Source organism: Salminus brasiliensis, chromosome 5 (assembly GCF_030463535.1).
Source record: "Salminus brasiliensis chromosome 5, fSalBra1.hap2, whole genome shotgun sequence".
Taxonomy (NCBI): Eukaryota; Metazoa; Chordata; class Actinopteri; order Characiformes; family Bryconidae; genus Salminus; species Salminus brasiliensis.
In genome coordinates, this window is record NC_132882.1 from 43,648,274 (window position 1) to 43,672,276 (window position 24,003).

At 44.3% G+C, this 24,003-nt stretch overlaps 1 protein-coding gene across 3 annotated transcripts in view; it reads left to right on the forward strand.

The window, feature by feature from the left end:
- The first annotated feature begins 274 nt into the window (after positions 1-274).
- pou2f2b (POU class 2 homeobox 2b) overlaps positions 275-24,003 on the forward strand; it is a 75,199-nt gene continuing 51,470 nt past the window's right edge. For all 3 annotated transcript variants that reach the window (XM_072680528.1, XM_072680530.1, XM_072680532.1), the window contains exon 1: positions 275-1,700. In XM_072680528.1, the coding sequence (XP_072536629.1) occupies positions 1,607-1,700 (94 nt within the window). In that variant the 5' untranslated portion in view covers positions 275-1,606. The remainder of the gene's footprint in view (positions 1,701-24,003) is intronic.

A 24,003-nucleotide genomic window follows, 5' to 3' on the forward strand; every position in this document is an offset into this window, starting at 1 on the left:
AATCAAGCGTGTAATTACAAAAGATAAGTGGCCTTGTCGGAGACAGGAAGGAGAAGGCAGACGCGGGGAGAGAGCGCGAGCGAGTTAGCTAGGCTGACTTATATGTATATAGAGAGAGAGAGAGAGAGAGAGAGAGAGCGGGAGAGAGAGGGAGGAGAGAGAGAGGGGGTGAGGGAAGGAGGGGGTGAGGGAGGGAGGGAGGGAGGGAGGGAAGGAGGGAGGTGGTGATGTGATGTGTGAGTTGTAGCGGGATCCGCTCTCGTTTCTATGTTGCGGGCAGCGTGGAGGCAGAGAGCCGCCGAGGAGGGAGCGACGGTACCACGCAGGCGGATGGACGGCGGGATAGGCGAGTGATTATTATCTTAAAACAAAACAACAACAAAAAAGAGAGGAAACGAGCTCTGTCCTCATGCTCGCGCGGTATTTGTTTATTTATTTACCTCCTTACTTACTTACGCCTCTTGTTTATTTATTTATTTATTTATTTATTTGTTTGTCTATCGATTGATTGCGTTTTAATTACTGGCGCGTGACAGGGCGCGTGGGAGGGGCGAAGGCGGGCGCGCGCGCGAGAGAGAGCGCGAGAGAGAGAGAGCGAGAGAGAGAGCGCGAGCACGTTATGTTGCCTTATACCTTTCCATCGTTCCTACGTGTGTATATTTAATATCTCTATACCGAGCAGACCAAACGAGGACGTTATGTAGCGGGAATATTATTAATAAATAATAAATAATAATAATAATAATAAAAAAAATAATAACAATGATTTAGTTTAGATTTAGTGACTTTGAATGTGCCGACTGTGTAGCATGTAGCTGCTAGTTGTTTTAAAAAAAATAAAAATAAAAAAAAAGAAATAATAATAATAAACAGCTAAATACCAAATAAATGAGCTAAACAAAAACTATTTAATACCCAAATATGTCCAAATAAGAACACAATAAGCGCTGTTTTTGTATTCGCAGATGTATATATTCAGGGTGTGAGCTCGTGTCTTCTTTATTAGAGATAAACAAGCCAGAGACGAGCCAGACAACCGAAGTACAGGCGCTGTGTCCACTCTTACCTCAGCAGGGGAACTAACCCCATCTCAAAACCACAAATCCCTGCGTGTTTATACAGGGAGCTTGCATTTTCAGCAGCATATTATAAACTAGACACACAGCCGAGCAGAAGTTAGCTAGCATTTCACCACAGATAGCAGAGCTATTAGCTAAAATCATAATCATAATAATACTGGTAGTCTTTTGTGTCCGTCCGCCTGTGTGTGCACGTGTGTGTCTGCACAAGCTGGGCTCGTTTATTTAGCACATGCACGCATATACACACGCATAAAGCCAAAAATACTAGCTAACGATGCCAAAAAGACCCTCAAACTCCACCACGCACGAGGACCAACAGCCCCACCGCCACCGCCACTGCTGCTGCTGCTGCTGCTGCTGCTGAGAGGAAGAGGGAGGAAGCGTAAGAGCGTGTAGAAAGTCAGCCACGCCGTCGAGACGCGAAAGAGAAGCACCGGGAGCAAGAAGCGAAGGGAAGGAAGCCGGAGAGGAAGGAAGGGAGAGGAGAAACGAGGCACAGCCGGTGAAAAGAGACGCAAGGGATCATGTTCGTGCCGTTGCCGGTGCCCTTCGTGCTGCCCAGTTCGGACCCGCGCGCCTGGCGCCTCAAGTCGCCGCTGGCTCTGCGCACGCACGCGGGTAAGGCTCCTCACACAGGCTCGCCATGAAAACACACACACACACTTAAACACACACACACACACACACACACGTTCATCAGGACGGTCTCAGGTCTCATCTACACCCTCTCCTCCTTTGTATCCTCTCGGAACCGAAAAGGGAGCGGCGTCCCCCCCAATATTTCCCCTTCTCCAGGTCCGCATTTCGCGCGTATTATTGTTGTTGTTTTTTAAATTCAGTAAAAGAAATAAATCCACGATAATTTCTCATTTAAAAGCATCTAAAAGAGCTTTTGAAAGAAAAAAAAAAAAACACCCAAAAAAGTCTCTGAGGAAAAACTCTCCGTTAGCATTTAGCTAGCATGTCCCTTGTTTTCTTCTTCTCCTCCTCCTCCTCCTCCTCCTCCAGCCCTCCGCGCGGCTCCGGCTCCGTCTGCCTCTTCCCCGCACTGCAAAGCCTCCTAGCCGGCCAGGCTGGGAATATTCATGCCAGCTTATCGATCCCAGGCCCGGAGATCGATTCCGGGGGGCCGGCGGAGAGGAGAGTGAGAGAGAGAGAGAGAGAGAGAGAGAGGGAGGGAGTCAGAGGGAACCAGAGAGGAACCAGAGAGGAACCAGAGAGGAACCAGGAGAGCAGAGATGGAGCTTCAACAAAATCTTTCAGACTTCTGTGTTGGTGTATGCTTGTTTCTAACATGCTGGATGTGTTTTAGAGGCACCATGACAGGAGCTGAGGTGGGCAGTGTGTTAAAAAAAACAACAACAACAACACACACACACACACACACACACTGAGGTGGCTGGTGTTGTCGCTTTTACTGAAGAAGATCTGGAGGGAGTGAGGAGCGAAGTGTCTCAGATCTCAGGTCTCAGATCTCCATCACGTCAGGGCCGGAAAGAGCAGGTACATTCAGGAGGCCAAGGTTTTGAAGAGGCTGGATGGTAGGGGTGCGCTGGGAATGGGGGAATGGGGGCCGATGCTGATTTCCTGGGGGCTATCCTCCCACTGGTGACTAAAAGCGTCAAAATCTAAAGGCAAAGTTAATCTAAAGTTCTGATCACGATATTAGCTCCAAAAAATATCTTTTAAAGTCAACACTGTGAATAAAAGCATGTCTGTAGGGTTGCGGACACATTAACATGGATAAAATGCCAATATTTTAGTGCACTAGCCCAGCATCACCCAATTATTATGCTCTTCTGGAATTAAAGAAATCCTTTTTTCAATATTGGTATGAAATATCGGTCAGTTCTGATCATCTCGTAATTATTTTTTAGTTAAGAAATTATCGCCAACACCATCCTTTACACGTTAGAATGGAGCCAAAAGGCACTGTTCATATTGTCAGCTTGCTATGGCACTAATCAGAGCTGAACTGTTTTTGTTTGTGGTCCTAGATCAGATACAGTACATATCTGATTCCTGGCAGTGTGACTTTAATGAGAACAGTCAGCCTGGAATTCATATGTTTTTCCCCCACTGCGACGCGCCGTACCAATAACGAGCAGCTGAGCGCTGTTTGGATCAGACTATCTTCCCAACATCTTCTTTGCTGCTGCTCAGATTGGCTGAATCCCAAATGGCTCCCCGCTCCCACAGCGCACTATACGTCTAACCAAAAGGCGTTTGTGATCGCAGAGATCCCTGCTGGACATACGCTGCACTGTTTGGGCGCGGAAGCCGTTCGAGCCGTGGTTTGACGCAGGTGCTTCTTTCACGTGAGGTTTATTGATGCACGTAGGTCAACCCAGAGCAGGTTAGGTCCATTGCGGTTCGCTGACCCACGCGAATGCGACGCTTCAAGGCAGAGCGATCGGGGGGGACGGATGCTTGTAATGTGAACGAGGCCTCAGAATCCAGGTGATCTTCGTGTTAAGGTCATCCTAAGTGGTAGAGAGAGAGCGTTCAGTGCGATGCACAGTCGGCGACTTAGGAGTCATTGTTGTGCGCCCAACCCTGAGCAGTCCAGCTGTTTATACTGGGGTTTAACCCATTAACGCAGCAAGGGACTTTGCGTATAAACTGGTGGGGCTGTTCTTTGGTTTAGAGCTTTGTTATAACACAAATAATAATAATAATTAATAAAAATAATTACAGTAAACAATGAATTTAACATGGTAAAAACCTTTAACTCCAACTCTAACTTTGACTCCAGTGGTAGTTACAATTAGACTGTTTGTGATTGAGATATACAAAAGAAAAGGAACAGCTGCATGGTAGGGGGAACAGCTCTCCTTCGGTGGTCTCGTATCGGTTGCCATATCTGTACTGTAACTGTAACTGTGTCTCGTAGCAGCTCCAAATGGAGCACATCGCCCAAAAATCTGATCCATGCTTCAAAAGACGGTGTAGTTTCTGATTCCCATTGTTGCAGTATTGATCTTTTAGCAGAGTGAGAAAATTTTTTTCTGTGAAAAAATAGGTTTATCATCTGCCTCAACGATAGACATTTTTTTTTAAAGGCAGTGACGACCAATGAAACCGCGAGAAAGACACCGTCCTGTAGTTGCACTCCTGTTATGGTTGATGTGGATGAAGCTCTCGCAGCTTTATCAGTGATGGATTTCCTGTAGGTTCCTTCTTACAGTCTTCCAAAGGCCCTGAAAGCTCCCCTAACAGACAGCTGTTGGGTTAAATGGTTGTGAATGCGAGAGCTTATGCCCGAGACACTGTCCGTGCAGGGTGTCGTATGGCAGTGTAGTGTCCCCAAAAGATTTAAGCACTATTTTACTGTCGTAAACGTTATAAATAAAACGTGGTGGTGGTAGGTTCACTAGTCACCAATAAATCCATGTTGGTTAGTACAAGTCTTTTGCGTACATCTCAGCAACTGTGATGTCGCAACAATCGTTAAGATTTACACGTAAGTTTTAAACGTGTCGATTCTCTGAACAAATTGGTGGAAAATTGGAAGTTTGACCACTGTAAGGTGGCCCAGCGGTCTAATACGCCACCACAATGGCAATGGGGGTCGCGAGTTCGATGTCAGAGCCATGCCGTTTTGCCATCAGTGGCAGAGAGAGCACAATTGGCCGTTCTCTCTTCAGGGGGTAGATGGCGCTCTTTCCCCTTATCACTCTTAAGCGATGTTGACTTGGTCTGTTAACTGGTGTGGTAGAGCTGGGGACCCGGCACTTTCCTCCAAGCGTGTCGGCCGCCTTGCAATGCCGCATTGGTGGGTTAATTGGCAGAGCCGAATTGGACAAAAAATGGAATAAGGCCATTGGTTACTGGTGTGTTCTTTCTGAATCGGCGATACACACTTGCCTTCATCACCTGATGTCCATAATATCCCAACATCCCAGCCTGTTTAATCTGCTGTGTTAGCCAAGCGGTTAGCTGAGAGGAAGAAGCTCTCGTCACTCTACCACCGTTCCCTTTATAAGCAGGATTGAGTTCAGACGGCTCAGAGAACTTCAAATCACCTTTCCACAAGGACGTCTCGACTTCTGTAAACGCTGTATCTCTCAAACATGACTCTTCCCATCCATGACTTATTCAGTACAGTCTCAAAGCCTGCCTCTCTCGCTTTCTCTCTCGCTTTCTCTCTCCGGAGATTAGCACAGCAGAGAGCTGAGAGGGAAGGAGGAGTTTTTGCGCCGCTCTTTGCTGAAAAATGGCGAATGTCAAAAGCAGATAAAAAAGGAGGGCAGGAAAAAAAGGATTGCGGAACAGTGAGGAGAAAGTGGGAGAGGATGACAGGGTGAAAAATGAGCGCGCGTGAGGAAAACCGAGTTTGAGCTCGGGAGCCGGAAGCAGGAAGCGGGAAGCTTGAAGCGCTGGAGCGCTTGAGCCTCGCTCATTACTGATGCGCATGTGTCAGGGTGTAAAGCGCAAGCTTGTCTTTAGTTTCTTGTCCTACACCTAAACAAGGACGTGCGGTATCACTTATGCAAAGCACCACTCGTACAATGTTTCACCCCAGCCTGTTTTTTTTTTTTTATCTGCACAGCCTAGCTGAAGTACTGGTCGCCTGAACACGCAAACGAAAAAAAAAAAAAATTTCCGTATAAAACTGATGGTTCGGCTCCTAAAATGTGATTGGCTGCAATGCATTTGAAGCTGTTGGAAAATGCTCAATATGTGTGCATACTGTATACCTGCATACACTCAGCCCCTCGAGTACATTTGCATGTTATAATCAGATTCTAAGGTTTAGGTTTGTGATTCTAGTTCAAAAATATCCAGCATTATGTAAAATAATGTAAAAATCCTGTAGTATTACTCTACCGCCTCAGGCCAAATGCTTCTCTACCTTTGGCTGCTGCTTCTGGAACAGGATCGCCTTGTCCAGAAATGCTCTTGTACAGCTGTCCTTGAGTGGGCGCTGAAGCATGCTTTGTATTTATGGCAGTGGAGTAAAAGTAACTTATACTCCTCAACTGTAGGGGAGCGTTCCAAACAGTCCAAACCGGTGATTTCTTTTACATTTTTGTAAACATGTTCCCAAAGATTTTGAGCTGTGCTGCATTTAATTGCAATAATCCTTAATTTATGGGTCATGGTAGCAGATTTATTAGTCAGTTTTCAAGCGTACGTCCTGTTTTACTGGCTTACGAGAGTTGTCTGCGTTATCTCGTGCATGTCTGTGGTTACTTGATGAATCACTAGCTAAAGCCGGCGACACGTACGAACTCCGGAAAATGTCCAGAGAACCGGGGTCGGCGTGGTTCTGTGTGGTTTTGGCAAGGGGCTGCACCTGCACCTGCACCTGCCGCCATCTTTGCAACACCGCCGGGCAGTTATTTCCAGTCATACGAGACCAGGCATCTACCTCTATGAATGGGGAGAGACCAAACTACTGGAAACTGAAGGCCACTGGGGTTTCCTTCACTTCCGGCAAGCCGATTAGCTCTTCTGAAGATTTCCTAGGGTTTTCTTAGGAAAGCTTTTGTGAATCCAGCCCCTGGTTTATGTGGTTTTTCGCATCGAAAATCCTGAATGTTCTGGCACATGAGGGGGCGGGGGTTAGTTTGTCACGTAATGTGAAGTGTGTGTGTGTGTGTGTGTGTGTGTGTGTGTGTGTTTGTGTATCGAGGGAGTTCCAGGGTTAAGATGATTGTCAATGACAAAATATCAGCTTGAGTTTGTTAGCAGCATAATGGGAAATCAATAGACACGAGGAAGATGTCAATACAGCATGCTTTACCGCTTTAAGCTACCATCTCTCTCTCTCTCTCTCTCTCTCTCTCTCTCTATTTCTCTTTCTTTCTCTTTCTCTCTTTCTCCCTTCCCTCTCACACATACATCAGCATTTTGCCACTCAGTCTCTTTATCACTGCATACATTTCCGTTCAGAAAAGCCTGTAATGGCACACAACATTTCCAAATGTTTGTGGACACCCATTCTACTAATGCCTTCAGCTAGGTTAAGTTGCAGCCAAGTGTGTGCACACATACACAGCTTGTCTAGTCCCTGTAGAGAGGTACTGCCAATCGAATAGGACTCCCTGGAGCAGACCAACAAGAACCGTTTGGCACCATGCCTAATACCAGATGTGAGTTAAAGGGGTATAAAGAGCCCCAGCATTGGAACTGTATTCTCTAGAATGATGGTGGTTGCTCCCTACTTTTAGGATGAGTTGAGTTGGGGTGGTGAGCAATGCTCCTCCAAAATCAAGTAGAAAACCTTCTTCTGTAGACAGAAGAGACTTCAACAAAAGCAGGATCAACTCTTTTTTTTTATTCCCTTGGTTTCAGAAGAAACAGTGAATAAGCAGGTGTCCCGATACTTTTGTCCATATAGTGTATATCTGTTTTATTCTAATGGGCTGACTAAAACACACGGGTTCGTTAAATTGCAGGTGATGGATATTTCTTTATTTAATCATCTGTATTAAGTGCAGCCTCCAAACATGGTGGAGGTAGTGCTAATGGCAAAAACAGTGAAACGGAAGGGGCCCAAGACTGTAGCCTTGCGGTGCCTCATGTTTAATATTAGAAAAGGTTGGAAAAGCTGCCTTAATAACAATTACATGGGCTTGGCACTCTGTCAGCTGCGGACAGCACGAATCGCTTCAGCTTTACGTCCAACAATTTATGTCTGGTTACTTTGAAAGCAGTGCTAAAATCAAGTAAAATAGCCCTGACCGTGACGTTTTAGTCCATACTACTTCCAGTCAGTCATCAATCGTTTAAAAAGAAAAAAGCATGCAGTGTTAGCTAGATGGCCTTTTCTAAGAGCAGGTGGGAAATGGGTAATAAGTTTGTCTTCTGACAGCTAATTTTGTATTTGGTTGAAAACAATTGCCTCCTTCAACGTGACAAATACCGCTAACATCCTGATAGCTCTGCTGTCGAGAGCTGCGAAAGGGCACTCGCTGTTCTGAAGGAAAAGTTTTCATTTTGGACTTTTTCCCAAATCTGTGGAAAATATAATTCGTCAAACACAGATTAAAAGTGTGGCACATATAGTGGATGATGAGAGAGCTGCCTGCAGTTTTCATTCTAGTTACACCACAAGATTTACACTGCTGTCCGAAGAATGAGCTGAAGGAAAGTTTCCGTTTCTGGAACCGTGACTAGAGCTGTGTTCAAAACAGTTCGCCTGTTAACTCTTTCACTGTTCACCACAGCGTTTGCTGTATCATACGCAATATGGACAAAAGTATTGGGAAACCAAGGGTATTAAAAAGAGCTTATCCTGCTTTTGTTGGAGTAACTGTCTCTACTGTCCAGGGAAATAGGCTTTCTACTTGAGTTTGGAGGAGGAGCATTGCTTGGAGGATTTGATTGCGTTCAGCGACGAGAGCGTAAGTGAGGTCAGGATGTTGGTGATGATGAAGATGATCACCACCCCACCTCATCATCCCTAACTCATCCCAAAAGTACTGGATGGAGCACCACCACCTCCATCATTCCAGAGAACACGGTTAGTTCCACTGCTCCACAGCTCAATGCTGTATATGCTGTATACCCCTCTAGCCCACGCCTGCCACAAGTTCATGTTTTCTATTGGCAGTACTTCTCTATTGGTACTAGACAGGCTGTGTGTGTATGTGTGCATTTGAACATCTGTGTCAGCAATGGGTGCAACCTAAAGTAGCTGAATGCATTCATTAGTAGAATGGGTGTCCACAAACAATTGGACATTAGGTAATAATTGTAATGTAACAAGAACTTCTCATTCTGAAGAAAGTGTTTGAGATCTTGTGAGCAGGTCACCTGATTTACCATCATTAAGCCCTGGTGTTGATATGAGGAGAACTTCTGAGATGTTCTGATGATGAACACAGTGATGGAGAACCACCACCACTTTCTGTAGGAGTGTTATTATTAATGTTTATTCTAAAATCAGTGTTTTACTGAGCAATTAAACAGTTACTGCCCAGATAAGCAGCTTATGTAGGCACCATGTAGCTTCATAAACACAGTCCTATTGTCCTGGACAGGGATTGGGCCTAGTCCTTGACAGTTTAGTACAGTTTAGTGTAACCTCCATTCAGAATGCTGCAGTGCAGCGCTAGAGCTCAGACCTATACTTAACACCTATTTCTAGGAAAATGAAAACTACTGACCATGGATTAAGACCTCCTGTCTTCATTTGATTTCTCACTGCTGTCCTTTTCTCTGTGTGTGTGTGCGCTGCTGGTTTCGTAGTTAAGAATACTGTAAGGGTTGGGGACGATGGGTGGGTAATGAAGTGTCCAGCAGGCCTTTAATCAACATGGGTAAGCTTCCCCTAAAGTGCCGTATAAACGAAATATGTGAGAAGAAGTACGAGTAGCAGCCAATTTAGGCACTCTTCACAGATATAAAGATGATTTCTCTGGTGCTTTGGAGAGGAACTGGGTCTGGATCTGCAAGAGCAACACCACGATCAATACCTGTCCCCTGGTTTCTGAGAGGCTTTTTCCCTCCCCCAATGTTCTTGGCAATTTAGTCTTGGCATTTCCAGTTTCCACCCACTAACTAGGACTCCCCATCAGACGGAGGGTGAAGGCTAGCATGGGCTTCTTGCAGGTCAGATGAAGCTCCACAAGCATCTTTTCCTACTGCTGCTAACACAACTCCACTGGAGCTCAACACGCTTGGAGGAGAACCCTAGCTGCCAGGTCCTTTGCATCATCTAACAGACGTCCTCACTGGAACCTGCATCTTCTGATGATGGAGCGAACACTTAGACAGTTGCGCCACTCGGGAACCTGTGGTAGAGATGGTATTGATTGTTTATAAACGATGCTAATGATGATTTTGCATAGAACCCTGACTTTTCAATGCAAAGGTGTGGTTTAAAGGTTCTTCGTATACCAGGACAGTCTCTGCATATGGTCCTTTAACCTTTAGAACCCAACACAATGGATGTCTTTCATGCTTAATAACACGAGAACAGTTCAACTTGACGGTGCCCCGACGATTTGTGAAGAAAGTTACAAAAAAACGCCGAACAAATGATTTAAAGGTAGCCTAAGGTTCTAATGAGGTTCTAATAATAATCGTAAAGGTTCTAGATAGCACTATAATTGGTTTCATTACTGTTACTAAGTTAACCAGTCCTTATTCAGTACTGTATGGTTTCCTTTCTTAGTGTGTACGTATGGGCACAGTCTCACATTTCAGTGTGGCTCTGATATTGTCCATCTGCAGGATAGGCGGATGGATGGAGGGACGGATAGGCAGATGGATGCAGGACACATGGATGATGAAATGATTGCTTGGGGCGATATGGCTGTATTGATGGATAGGTGATAGGAAGCTGGATAAACAGATTGGTGAACTGATTGCTTTTTTAAAACGGCAGAAAGATGTCACGCTCTGAGCGATATGAGGCCGACGGAGTGATATATTGAAGGAGATATTCAGATGTTTGGCCTGTGCTGGAAGACTGATATAGGAATGAAAGGATGGAATGATATTTGGAAGATGGAGAGATGCTGGAATGGAGGAATGGATTTGACAGCGGGGGACACAGTCTAACACATTTTGCTTTTATTGAGGAATCATTTTAAGAGTCAAATTAAAGGCGTAGTTCAGTGGAAAATCAAATGAACATGATTCATCCATGACTCCAGATGCAGTCGATCAGCCAAGAATTGACGGTTTAAAATCTGAATTGTGCTTCTTCAGTTTGGAACAAGAGATGCTAGGCTAATGTTGCTAACAAACACAGAATTTACAGCAGGAAACACATCCAGATCATCATTTGTTTGGAGCAGACAAATTGATGTGGTTCAGAATGTGGGCATGTATTTACTGAGATGAGATTGGTGATAGTCTATCTCTAGTGTTTGTTAGCCATGTTAACCTAGCATCTGTCATTGTAAAATAAACAAGCACAATTGGTTGAGCTCTCTGTCTGAGTGGGTGGATGGCGCTCTCCCCCTTAATCACTGGTAAAGCAGTGTTGACCGGCACAGGCGTCTGTTATCTGGTCCGGCAGAGCTGGGCACCTGGCGCTTTGCTCAAAGTTTGTTGGCTGCCCACAATGCCGCATCGGAAGCAGCTCTAAAACTGTAAGGCGAAACTACCTCCACCATGTTTGGAGGCTGTACTTTAACCTAGCTAGCTCTCACTGTGAACTGTAACAGTGTGTGAAACTACCTCCACCATGTTTGGAGGCTGTACTTTAACCTAGCTAGCTCTCACTGTGAACTGTAACAGCGTGTGAAACTACCTCCACCATGTTTGGAGGCTGTACTTTAACCTAGCTAGCTCTCACTGTGAACTGTAACAGCGTGTGAAACTACCTCCACCATGTTTGGAGGCTGTACTTTAACCTAGCTAGCTCTCACTGTGAACTGTAACAGCGTGTGAAACTACCTCCACCATGTTTGGAGGCTGTACTTTAACCTTTATATTTTAACTAGTGTAGCATGTATCCCTGTCTTTTCTATTGGTATATATATCACCATGTGGTTCCTTTGTGCTGTGTGTGTGTGTGTGTGCGTGTGTGTGTGTGTGCGTGTGTGTGTGCGCGCATCTAGATAATGGAGTGTGTGTGTAATAAATGTGGCGATTGGACTGGGTTCCTCCTTTCTCAGCAGCTGAGTGGAGCCCTAAATCAGGAGCGTTCCCTTCCATTTCATTGAAACTGATTTTTATGATTTATTATTATTGGGGGCTGTCCGATCACCCCTCAGGCCCAGCGACTGTCCTGTGCTTCTAAGTGTGTGAGCATACACTCCTTTGTTGCAGTTCACTCTTTCTAACTGGTGTATTATACACACCAATATACACCAATAAGCCATAACATTAGCACCACCTCACTAATATTGAGTAGGTCTCCTTTGTGACGCCCGAACAGATCTGACCATTCGAGGCACGAACTTCACAAGACTTCTGAAGGCGTTGTGTGTCGTGTATCTGGGAGACCTAGATGTTAGCAGTGGATCCTTTAAGTCCTGTAAGTTGTGAGGTTTGGCCTCCATGAGCATCATGACCCTCTTGCTGGATCACCGGTTGTTCTTACTTGGAGCACATTTTGTAGGTACTGACCATCACAGTTCGGTTCTTGCAAAAGTGCCTCAGCTTTGTATGCTTGACCATTTCTTGTATTCTGCTTCCAACACATCGCCTTCAGGAACCGCCCGTTCACTCGCAGCCTAATATATCCACCTCTTGACAGATAGATGATGCTCTAGATGCAGATAGTGTTGGTGGTGCTAATGTTATGGCTGATTAGTGCTGGTGTATATGTATATGTTGCTATTGCATGTAAATACTTATACAGACGCATCTATATATATATACACATCTTAGCCGTTTCTACTTGGTCAGGGTGATGCTGGGTCAGGAGCAACTGCTAAATAGTTGCACCCTGCCAGGGAATCGCAGGGTACCACCCACACCCATGCATTCACACCTAGCGGCAATTTAACATGGCCAGTTTACCTACCATGTGTTTCTTTTAGGGGTGGGAGGAAAACCAGAGTAGCCGGAGGAAACCCCTGTGGACACGGAGGGTTTCCTCCTGTGTGGCACACACACACACACACACACACACACACACACACAGACTACCTGCTATGCCACTGTGCCTCAAGTGTAAATAAGTAACAGCCTCTGCTGAGACTCACTTCCGTACGTTCCGAAGCATCGTTCCTGTTTATTTACTTCATGTAACAAACTGTTCAATAAATAAATAAACAAACAAAATATTAAATTAGTCGTGTGCAGAATTAATGGCGCCTTAGATATGTTTTTTTTTCTTCAGTTTATTGATGACCCCTTAAAATGTGCAATGGCCCACCAGTGGACCGAACATTTTATTGCACACTTCTATCATCAAAGAATAGCCCCACCTACGTTTGCACTGATGTACCTGTAGTTACGGAGTCATTCACTTTGGTGTTTAATAGGCCTTGGGTAGTTAAGTTCATTAAATAAACAGTGTAAATATATTGTAAATAAACAGTGTTTACAAGTATACAGTACACTGAAAGTACAATGTAAAGATACTGTAAATTAATGATGTAAATATACAGTAAAAAAGCTTTAAATGTACAGTAAATAAACAGCTCAAATGTGTTCACTGTAGAGGAAGTGTCCACGTATCCATGCTTCAAATCAATGCAATATGTTGTTTGACCAGGTGTGCCCAAACTTTTGAACAGTTGTAAACAGCGTAAATATACAGTAAATAAACAATGTAAAGATGCAGTAAATATACAATAATTAAACGGTGTAAAGATACAGTAAATAAACAGTGTAAAGAAGCAGTAAATAAACAGTGTAAATATACAATAAGTAAACAGTAAATTAACTGTAAATAAACAGTCTAAAGATACAGTAAAAATACGGTAAATAAACAGTCTAAAGATGCAGTAAAAATATGGTAAATAAACAGTCTAAAGATACAGTAAGTAAACAGTGTAAAGATACAGTAAATATACAATAATTAAATGGTAAAGATACAGTAAATAAACAATGTAAAGATGCAGTAAATATACAATAATTAAACAGTGTAAAGATACAGTAAATAAACAATGTAAAGATGCAGTAAATATACAATAATTAAACAGTGTAAAGATACAGTAAATAAACAGTGTAAAGAAGCAGTAAATAAACAGTGTAAATATACAATAAGTAAACAGTAAATTAACTGTAAATAAACAGTTTAAAGATACAGTAAAAATATGGTAAATAAACAGTCTAAAGATGCAGTAAGTAAACAGTAAATTAACTGTAAAAAAAACAGTGTAAAGATACAGTAAAATACGGTAAATAAACAGTGTAAAGATACAGTAAGTAAACAGTAAATTGACTGTAAATAAACAGTGTAAAGATAGAGTAAATATACAATAATTAAATGGTAAAGATACAGTAAATAAACAGTGTAAATATACAGTAAGTAAACAGTAAATTAACATGGTAAATAAACAGTGTAAATATACAGTAAGTAAACAGTAAATTAACATGGTAAATAAACAGTGTAAATATACAGTAAGTAAACAGAAAATGAGCATGGTAAATAAACAACTCAAATGCGTTCACGTAGAGGATGTGTCTACTTAAACACACAAAATCAACGCAGTGTGTCATTTGAAACAGGGGTGCCCAAACATTTGCACACAAGTGTGCTCAATACATACTGGATATGTGAATGTAATGACTTTATATCCAGGAAAGGTATAAGAACAAACGCATGCGGCTGTGTATGTGTGTATGTGTTTGGGGGAGGGGAAAGCAGGGGGACCGTATGACTAGTTGACCTCTCCCCTATTTCAAACTGTCCAGTTCTGTCCTTTAGCTCTGCTCCTCCCTCCTCTTTCAGGTCCCTTTGTTCCTCTTTTTTTCTTCGTCCACACGCTCTGATAGATGCTCCTCCCTTCCAATTCATATCCTTTTGAAAGCTGTGTATCAGACTTTTACCCTATCAACCTCAGTGAAGTGTGTGTGTGTGTGTGTGTGTGTGTGTGTTTACATGGTTTCTAATGTTGAAGTTGAGGCGAACGGGAATATTTCAGCTCAAGAATGATAATTAATGTTGTATCATAAAAAGCTTATTAGCTGAAATAGGAAAGGCCGCCCATCCCCTTGCTTCTGTGAAGCGGCCACATGCTGCCTTGAGTGACAGAAATAATCATCAGTCAGATTAAGATGGGGAGGAGGGCAGGTGGGGCTGCAAAGATGGAGGGAAACAAGAAAATAGCATATGAAGGTCTATAGGACACCAGCGTCTGATTTTAAGAGCTTATATATATAAATTAAAAGTCTTTGTTTTAGGTTTAAGATACACACACGATGCATCATGTTGTAGGCCTATGTGATATGTCCTTTATTTATTTGTATTTATATATATATATATATATATATATATATATATATATATATAAATAAATAAAAATAAATAAAGTTGTAAGTTGTGAAGTGAGGCTTCCTTGAGTATCAGTGAGGCCTTGGGCATCAGTGACCATCAGTCACCAGTTCACTGGTTGTCCTTTCTTGAAGCACTTTTGGTAGGTACTGACCACTGCATACTAGGAACACACCACGAGACCTGCCCGATGTTTTTGGAGATGTTCTGACCCAGTCCTCTAGACTCACAGTTAGTTTTTTTGTCAAAGTCTTGTCTTATCTTACCCTACACCTTCAAGAACTGACTTGTCCAGGTGCCACTGGAACCAGATTCTGAAAGCCGTCAATCGTCCATCCCTAATTTTTAATTCGATTGAAGAGGAAATTCTGTAAAGCTTGTCAAACGTTGAGGTAGTTGCTAAAAAGGAATGCATACCTCACTTTTACTGTGTTATGTTGGCTTTGGGTGAAGGTCGTGTTACTCAGTGAAGGTGCGCTTGGGATCGAGTGTGGGATGGAGACGTGGGTGGTCAGTATCTTCTCCATTTAGACTCTGGCCCTCGGCCGTTTGTGTCTGGGTAGTAAATCGGGCAAAGGCAGTTACAGGAGGCTTCAGATCCCAGTATTATTCTCCTGCTCTTTAGAGGAACATGGAGATGTTGGTGCTTCTTATTGAGCGTTTAGTTAAATAGTGTTTTCTTAAGATTGCGTAAGATCAAGAAAAGCTGGTCCTTCAAATGTAGGCTGACCAGACAGAGGGGTCAGGAGGATGGTGGGGTCATGTAAATAGCACTACAGTCGCCTGTGTTGGCCAACATCGCTTTGGGAGTGATGAGAGGACACAGCGCCATCTACCCACCCGGAGAGAGCCCGGCCAATTGTGCTCTCTCAGACTCCGGCTGCTGATGGCAAAGCTCCCTAACCTTTGACACAGAGGAGGTGCTTTACTGGCCTCAAAGCAGTCGCAGTGTTTTTGACTGTCTGCTGTGAGCATACCTACCAATCCCAGTACCCCACAGTGTGAGCGCGATAGCTGCAGAAGGGGCAATTTCTTCCGAAAAGAAACCTCTCTCTCATTTCTGCCTCTTTCAGAGTGCTGGACTGATGGAGGGAATTTGAAGAGGTTTTTGTGTGTAGGTGTGTGTGTGTGTGTGTGTGTGTGTGTGTGTGTTCATTGGTCGTTAATGAGCTGAGCTTGTGTTCGTCTCCGCTGGCCTGTCATAGCCCTGACACTGCTTATAGCAAAATCAATACAGAGGGAAACAGAGAGAGAGAGAGAGGAGAGAATAATGGAGGTAAGGAGGGCGGGAGGAAAGCGGGAGGATGCTGGAGGAGTAACGCTCTGTGGTCAAAAGACAGGGCTGGACGATATGGACAGATTACTAGCGTTGCTACTTATTCTGGCTGGGAATGAGTGGCCTGGTTTATTCCGCTCAGAAACACCCTTCTGAAATAATTAGGGACGTCCCAGTCCAGTTCATTTGCCCCGTCCAGTCCGAGCACCTTGACGATGCTGAGGATCCGAATATTGATCCAGGCCGTTCATTACTTTACCATGTTGTTGCTCCACTGACTTTTGATGGTCAGAATAGCGCCTCTAGCTTTGCTACTCCGGGCTCGGCCCCCTCAGTCCACATGCTCCTTTCAGTGACGGTTCAGTGACGGTACTAGATTAAACGTTAGCATGTTGGCTCAGCTCCAAATCAGCTCATTTGCATTGCTATGCATTTGATAAAGGGTCTGACAAACAACACATGACCCCTCAATCCCTCGCCATAATGAAGAGCAAACGTACCGCATTTCTGTAAACGCCCTGTACGCAGCAGGGGGCGCCGCAGTGTGTGAACGCCCTGTTGCCAGTCCCTGACACCAGCCTTGCCGTTTGGAGATGCTGGTCATGATACCTTGGCCCTCGTCAAAGTGGCTCAGGTCTACCCGCAGCCAGTTTCTCCAACATCCAGCTAGACGAACCCGCGTGTTTAGTTACTGTCTGACGCTGGGGTGGGCAATGGGGGCCAGAGTCCAGCACAGTATGCTGATTTCTCTGCTCCACAACACTCCAGGACTGGGATTGCTACATACTAGGAGCAGCACATGAGCCTAAGATCACCAGGCCCAATGCAGAGCGTCGACCGGAGGGCTGTAGAGTTCCAAAGCACTGTGTTAGCAGGCCTCTCTCTGGAGTGTCGGAGCTCCATCCAATACGTTTGGACGGAGCAGTCGCTGTCCAGGAGTGAGCAGAAGGTCTTCTCCAAAGAGTTAGAGACAGATTGGACGGGCTAGTGTCAAACTAAGAGAGCTCTGTGGGCTAGCAGAATGTAGAGTTAGGAGTCTTGCCCAAGGACTCATGCTTTCCCTAGTCTGCCACAGGGTAGGCGGTGCTCTTACCCACTCGTCTGTCAGCATGGGTGGGTGGTGGCAGTCATGCAGGACAGTATTATGTGTGAAACAGGCCTCATATATTAGTATTATAATACCAGCATTGAGAGTAAATGCGAGGAAAGGGATCAGGGCGATTGGAAATACCCCTCACACACACACACACACACACACACATTGCTCAGTCTCAATCGCATGGGTTTATCTCAGCCACAGTCACACACACACGCACTCTCTCTTTCCCGGCGTGTGACTTCCCTCTGGAGCGAGTGAGGAAGAGGGGAATAAGGGGATGGAGGGAAAGTGAGAAAGGGTTCGGGGGGGCGCGAGAGGGACAGATAGCAGCATTAAAATTCATGACTTTTTTTACTCTCTCAGCCAAAAATCAATAGTGTTTACTATGAATGAGCAGAGCGCCGGACAACAGAGGGGGGGTGAAGGGAGGGAGGCTTCATTACCGCAGGCACCGGCACCAGGGGCCAAGGTTAAAGAGGGGGAGGAGGGAAGAGAGAGAGAGAGAGAGAGAGAGAGAGAGCGAGCGCGAGAGACGGGGGTCCGCCGTCTACACACACCGCCGTATCGCGCCGCTCGCACTGGCTCACCGTCTTTGAATACTGTTCAGAAATACAGGCCTTCAGACTCGTAGTGCTGGCTGACTACTTTATCAGGTATTTGAATAGGGCTTGTGTGTTACAGCGGTAGCAGGTAGTGTGTTATAGTGGGCCATTAAATGCGTGTTGGAGCTCAGCGGTCAGCGTTCAGTGGTCAGTGTTCAGCAGGTAGAATGGCGGAGAAGGTGCCGACACAAGCAGCTGATATTACCTCTCACCTAAATGGCCACATCTAAGAGCAGCTATTTGTGGAAATACTTCCACAAAAAAAGAGGATGAGTGTGTGCAGGGTGGTGCATTACATAAAATACTCCTGAAATATAAAAATGTATATCATAACCATAACCATCATAATCATAACCAAATCAACCAAATAACCTGTTTGTGTATTGAATTATTGCTTGAGTAGTGTTTACTTAAAAATACAGATGTTCAAACCAAGCCTGGTTTGTTGTTTATTCTCCACTTTCTCGAGTCACATGTTCAAATTAAGCTGATATTCAAAATCATACCAAAATAATCAATAAAAAAAAAAAAATAAAAAAAAAAAAAAAAAAAATATATATATATATATATATATATATATATATATATATATATATATATATATATAAGAAATTACACGCACACACATTTATATATATGTGGGTTTGATTGTTTTACATATCATGTACATATTGGTAATTTATGCAATATGGTATTACATGTATAAATATGTAAGTTTGCAATACATACCATGTAATAGTATGCCCCATAAATAATAAAAATACCCATATTATAATATTATATACTAATATTCTAATAATATTATAACAAATACAATATATGTTGGATAAACTATATATTACACACACACACACACACATATATATACTGTATATATATATATGTGTGTGTGTGTAAGAATCTACAATACAATACAAATTTTTTATGTATCTATTATACATGTATTTTTGCTGTCACTAAATACATGTATTTAATAATATAATATATAAAGGTGCCTATATAATATGTATCATGTCTATAAAAAAACAAACAAAAAAAAATAAAATATATATAATTATTTTAGGTGATATTTTCTCATCATATCTATTATTATTGCTGCGTTACATTTTGACATAATAGCAGTCTGAGGGATCTTCCGAGATGACCTGGAATAAAGTTTTTTTACTTGGACTTCCATTGAAAGTTCAGAAGGTTAGTTGCTGTATATGTGTGTGTGTGTATATATATATATATGGGGTATATAATTCTCCGTATGTAGGTTTCATAGAAAGCGTTTTCCAAAGCGAGGTTAGACAAAGCTTAGTCTTGCTTTTTCTGAGCGCGTGCAGAAGGAGTCTAATCCTAATGGATTAGACTCGCATCTCAGTCCGGAGTTTCACTCGAGTCTTGGTGTCGGTTTTAAAGATGGTTTCAGGCTAAGTGTTTTCTCTGGAGGACATCAGGACATCTGGCTACAGTGGACTTAAGATAGCCACCAACTCTAATGACCTTTGGAAGCGTCTCTCTCTCTCTCTCTCTCTCTTTTCTCTCCTTGTTTTGTAAAGAAGCGTGTCTTTTTTCCATATGGCCGTATACAGCGCAGGGCCTGCTTGATATTCAGGCTGTGCTCATGAATGATGGAACAGGAGATGCTTGTCTCGGAGTCAGGTGGATGTGGCGGGGCAAAATCTATGGAATTTCAATGAAAAGCTGAACTTTTGCATCAGCGCGTATTTGCATCCACGTCCTGAGGTGTCCCCCACGCGATTCGCTGCATTTACCGCAAAATGAGACAAATTCGGACTCTACTTGATCCCGTTCTACTCGAACAGCTTTCCTCTCAGCCTACAGACCGCTCAGGTCATGATGGGAGGCTGGACTGCTTTTTCGAACAAGCCAATCAGAAAAGAGGCCATTTATGCATTATCGGACTAAAGTATTGGGACACCTGTTTATTCATTGTTTATTCTAAAATCAAGGGTAGTAACTGTCTGCACTGTCCAGAGAAGAAGACCTTCTACTTCCACTTGAGTCGAGCATTGCTGTGAGGATTTGATTGCAACAAGAGCAATAGTGAGGTCAGGACGGGATGAGTTGTGGAGTCCTTGGAACTCCACAACTCATCCCCCAAAAAATGGACTGAGAACCACAACAGTTCTTCCACCGCTCTACAGCTTTAATGCAGTGGGACCTTACACCCCTTTACCCCTCTAGCCCACGCCTGGCGTCAGGCGGCCTGGTGCCGATAGGCTCACACTCATGAATCCTAGTCTTTCGGCAGTTTGACTTCTCTACAGTTACTACATGAGCTGCATGCGTGCATTTGCCCCGTCTGCTTTAGCAATGGGTGCAATCATTAATAGAAGGGGTGTCCACAAACTTTTAAAAAATAATAAATTGTAGAGAACTTTTAAGTATTGCCAAAAAAAAAAGGGAAACAAAAGTTTTCGTTGCTTTTTACTTTGGCAGACAGCTGGACCCTGTGACGTTCACCTGTACTGTACAGCTGAGCACACCGTATTTTGCGAGTGTGGGTGTGTATGTGTGTGTGTGACTCCTGCCTCTTTAATAATGTAGTATTAGCTTTCAGCTTGTTGCAATGCAAGGCTATGGTCCCGCATTCTCCACCAGTGGGAAAATGACCGTTATTCGCTCTCAAGTGTTTGATTAGAAGTTGCACGTCACTGTAGCACATCTTCTTGATCATTTTGTTTTATTTACTGTCCTTCTCACTTTTGACTTTCTCTCTCTCTCTCTCTCTCTCTCTCTTTCTCTCTCTCTCACACACACTCTCTCTATCACTGACCTCTTGCTCATTCCCTTTTATTCTTTTTCTCCCCCAGCCATATCTCTCTCCCTCTCTCTCCTTCTCTCTCTCCCTCTCACTTTCCCTTTCTCCCAGTCGTCTGTTCCCTTAGCGACTGTTTCCAAGGCGCCCGTTCCCAAGGGCTGAGGGAGGGAACCTGTGATGTCACGCATGTATAACGGCACACCTGAAATTTCCTCTTCACTCGCGCCACCCTGCCTTCTCTCCCCTCCCTCTCCCCACTCTCGCTCATTCTCTCTCTCTCTCTCTCTCTCTCTCTCTCTCTCTCTTAAAGAAGCTCTCTTGGCATGACCATAGGAGGAAGTTGATTGGCCAAAGCATTCCAGTTTATCACACATCAGTATATAAACACACATTCAGCCCTCAGGCTTTGGCGTTGAATGTTGAATGTATCAGCCAGCATTACCCCCTCTCGCGCTCTCTCTCTCTCTCTCGCTCTCTCTCTTTTTCGTCCTCTCCCTCTATTCATTTGTTAAGGAGTGTCCCAGCACTGGTGCAGTCATTAGTAACCCTCTGCATTGTGCTACAAGTAATCCCTCCATTCTCACCGGGGTGGAGAAACTGGAGTAGCACTTCTACTGTATTATAAAAACGCGATTGTTGCAGTTATTTGCATTTACAATTATTCATTAATTAATAATCACAATGATTAATTACGTTCATTCTCATTCGCTGGAATGTAAGACGCAGTGCAGAGCTGCTATACGAGCTATTATAAGGGCCATAGTTCTCCAGTATTTACATAAACCCCAACATGCAAACCCATCATCTCCTCACAGTGACCACGGTTTCCAGCCTGCAGCACTGCACGACCCCGACCCCCAGTGACTGCCGATAGAATAGGACTCTCTGGAGCAGATAAACATTGATGAACCTATTGGCACCATGCCACCTAATTCCAGGCGGGGGGCTAGAAGAGGGGTATAAAGCCCCCCAGCGTTGAGCTGTGGAGCAGTGGAAGAACTGTGCTCTCTGGAAGACTTATGGGATGATGAGGTGAGGTGGAGGTCTTCCAACATCCTGACCTCGCTAATGGTCCCCATACTTCTAGGTGGTCAGTTCTTACCAAAAGTGCTCCAAGGAAGGACAAGACAGGGTCATGGGCAGCCAAGGCTCATTGATAGAGGGTCTGTGGAAGCCAGATAGGATCCAGATACCACATGCCACCTTCAGAGGTCTTATGGAGGTCTTCAGAGGAACAAGGGGGACCTACCTACTAGTGTTAGGCCGATGTTAGGTATTAATGCTATAGCTGATATATGGTATACTGGTATATGCTAGGGCATAGATTAGCCCGTGTGGAATCTGCAGGACAGACAGCTAGCCAGACAGACGGCTAGACGGATAAAAATGTGAGAAACAACACAACGACCCCGGGGAGCAGGGCTTTTTCTAGATGCTCAGTCTGGGCCTGAAGAAACAGCATAGCATATCATGACCGGTACGGATGATCAGATGCAGAAACCAAGGTGTAAATCAGAACCGCAGTGATCAGCAGCTCTGGTGCTGTCTGTATTTTAGGCATTCACTATTTATATGGAACGTTCCTGGGTTTGATGTTTCTGACATCCGTAACACCGGAGGTACCGCCGAGCTAGAGAGCAGAGAAGATGAAAGAGGTGCGTGAGCAGGAATATAGAAGTAAAAGACATGATGTTTAAAACCTTATTAGCTCTGGTTTTCTGAGAGAAACAGAAGAGAGAGAGAGAGAGAGAGATGATGGGGAGAGAGTGATTTGTATGACTCTCCTAAGCCTCCATTACTTCTTAGCTGCATCAGCCTCATTCAGACACTAAACATGGCTTTGTTTAGACAGATGTTCAATATATGGACGAAAGTATTGGGACGCCTACACATTACACCTACGGGATCTTTTATATGCCATCCCGTTCTAACCCTCCAGGTCATTAATATGGAGCTGGTCCCCCTTTGCAGCGCTAACAGCAGGTTTGGAGCTGCTGTGCTTTGAGCTCAGCACCCGGCCACCTGACCCCGCTCCGTAACTTTACGTGGGTCTGCTGTGGTTCCTCCTAAACGCTTCCACTGTTCAATAATAATACCTCTCACAGCTGATGGAGGAAGATCTAAGGGAGGAAATTTCACCAGCTGACTTCTTGTTGTTGGTGCAGCGGTGTCGCCTCCTATTAGGCGCTATTAGGAGCTCTATAGAACCTCCCGTTCTTTCACTAATGTGAGAAATGGCAGGAAATGCATGGCTTGGGACTTGATTGTGGCACAACGGGACTAAATGAAGCACCTGAATTCAATGATTAAGACATGTGTCCCAATACTTTTGTCCGTATATTGTATTTATTGGAGCTGAACAAGCTGAGTTCAATTATTTGTGCTTGTTTTGGGTCACGTGGCTGAACTGTGGCCCTAGCCTTAGTCTTAGCATTGCTCCCTCACTCCAGTTCAGCAGATCATTCAGAGAGAAGCCCACCTACCAGCATACGAGTGTAACCGTTACTAATGCGTTATACCTGAGATCATATCTTCGCTGCTATCCCTTTGTATGATGTATGGTCTGACCGGCTTAGGTTTTCTGACCGTGCTCTGTGTCATAGATACCAAGCAGGACATTCCAAGTCACCACATGGCCTGGGCATGTACGCTGTTAAAAGGAACGTTTGGAGGTTGGTTCGTTTGAAACTGTGGGGGAACCTTTTAGAAGACAAAGGTTCCTTGATTTTGAAGCCTTCTTACATGCAGACGTTTATCAAACGTTAACCCTTTAAACCCTGCGTACGTAGGATCGTAGGATCTTTACTCAAATAGCTACATGATCAAAAGTGTTCTAGACCCTAAGATAGAGCCTTGTGGGACTCCTCCTCCTTTATCCGAGGAGGAGTGGAGGAGAACGCCCTGTACATGATCAAAAGTGTTCTAGACCCTAAGATAGAGCCTTGTGGGACTCCTCCTCCTTTATAGAATACGGCGTTGCGCCCGCTGCGATGCCGATGCTGCACCGATAAACTGTGCCGCCCTAATTGATGCCAAGCTCTGCTCTTTACTCAACGTTGGCTCGGCCAATCTATCACGAGTTATTATTTCCCTGTTGCATGAATGGCTGAGGGTCACGGTTACCAGGCAACGGGCATCGCTGTCTGCAGACATGCGCCGGGCTCCTCGGGGGAGCGGAAGAGCGGCGTGTGTGTGTGTAAGGGGGTCAAGTTGGTGTGAGAGGGGATTAATGGTTGGGGGACAGAGGGTCTTCAGGCTGTGTCGGACAGGCCGCATGTTGTTTCGCCTCTTTTGAAGCTTTTGTCTCGCCGATTCGCTC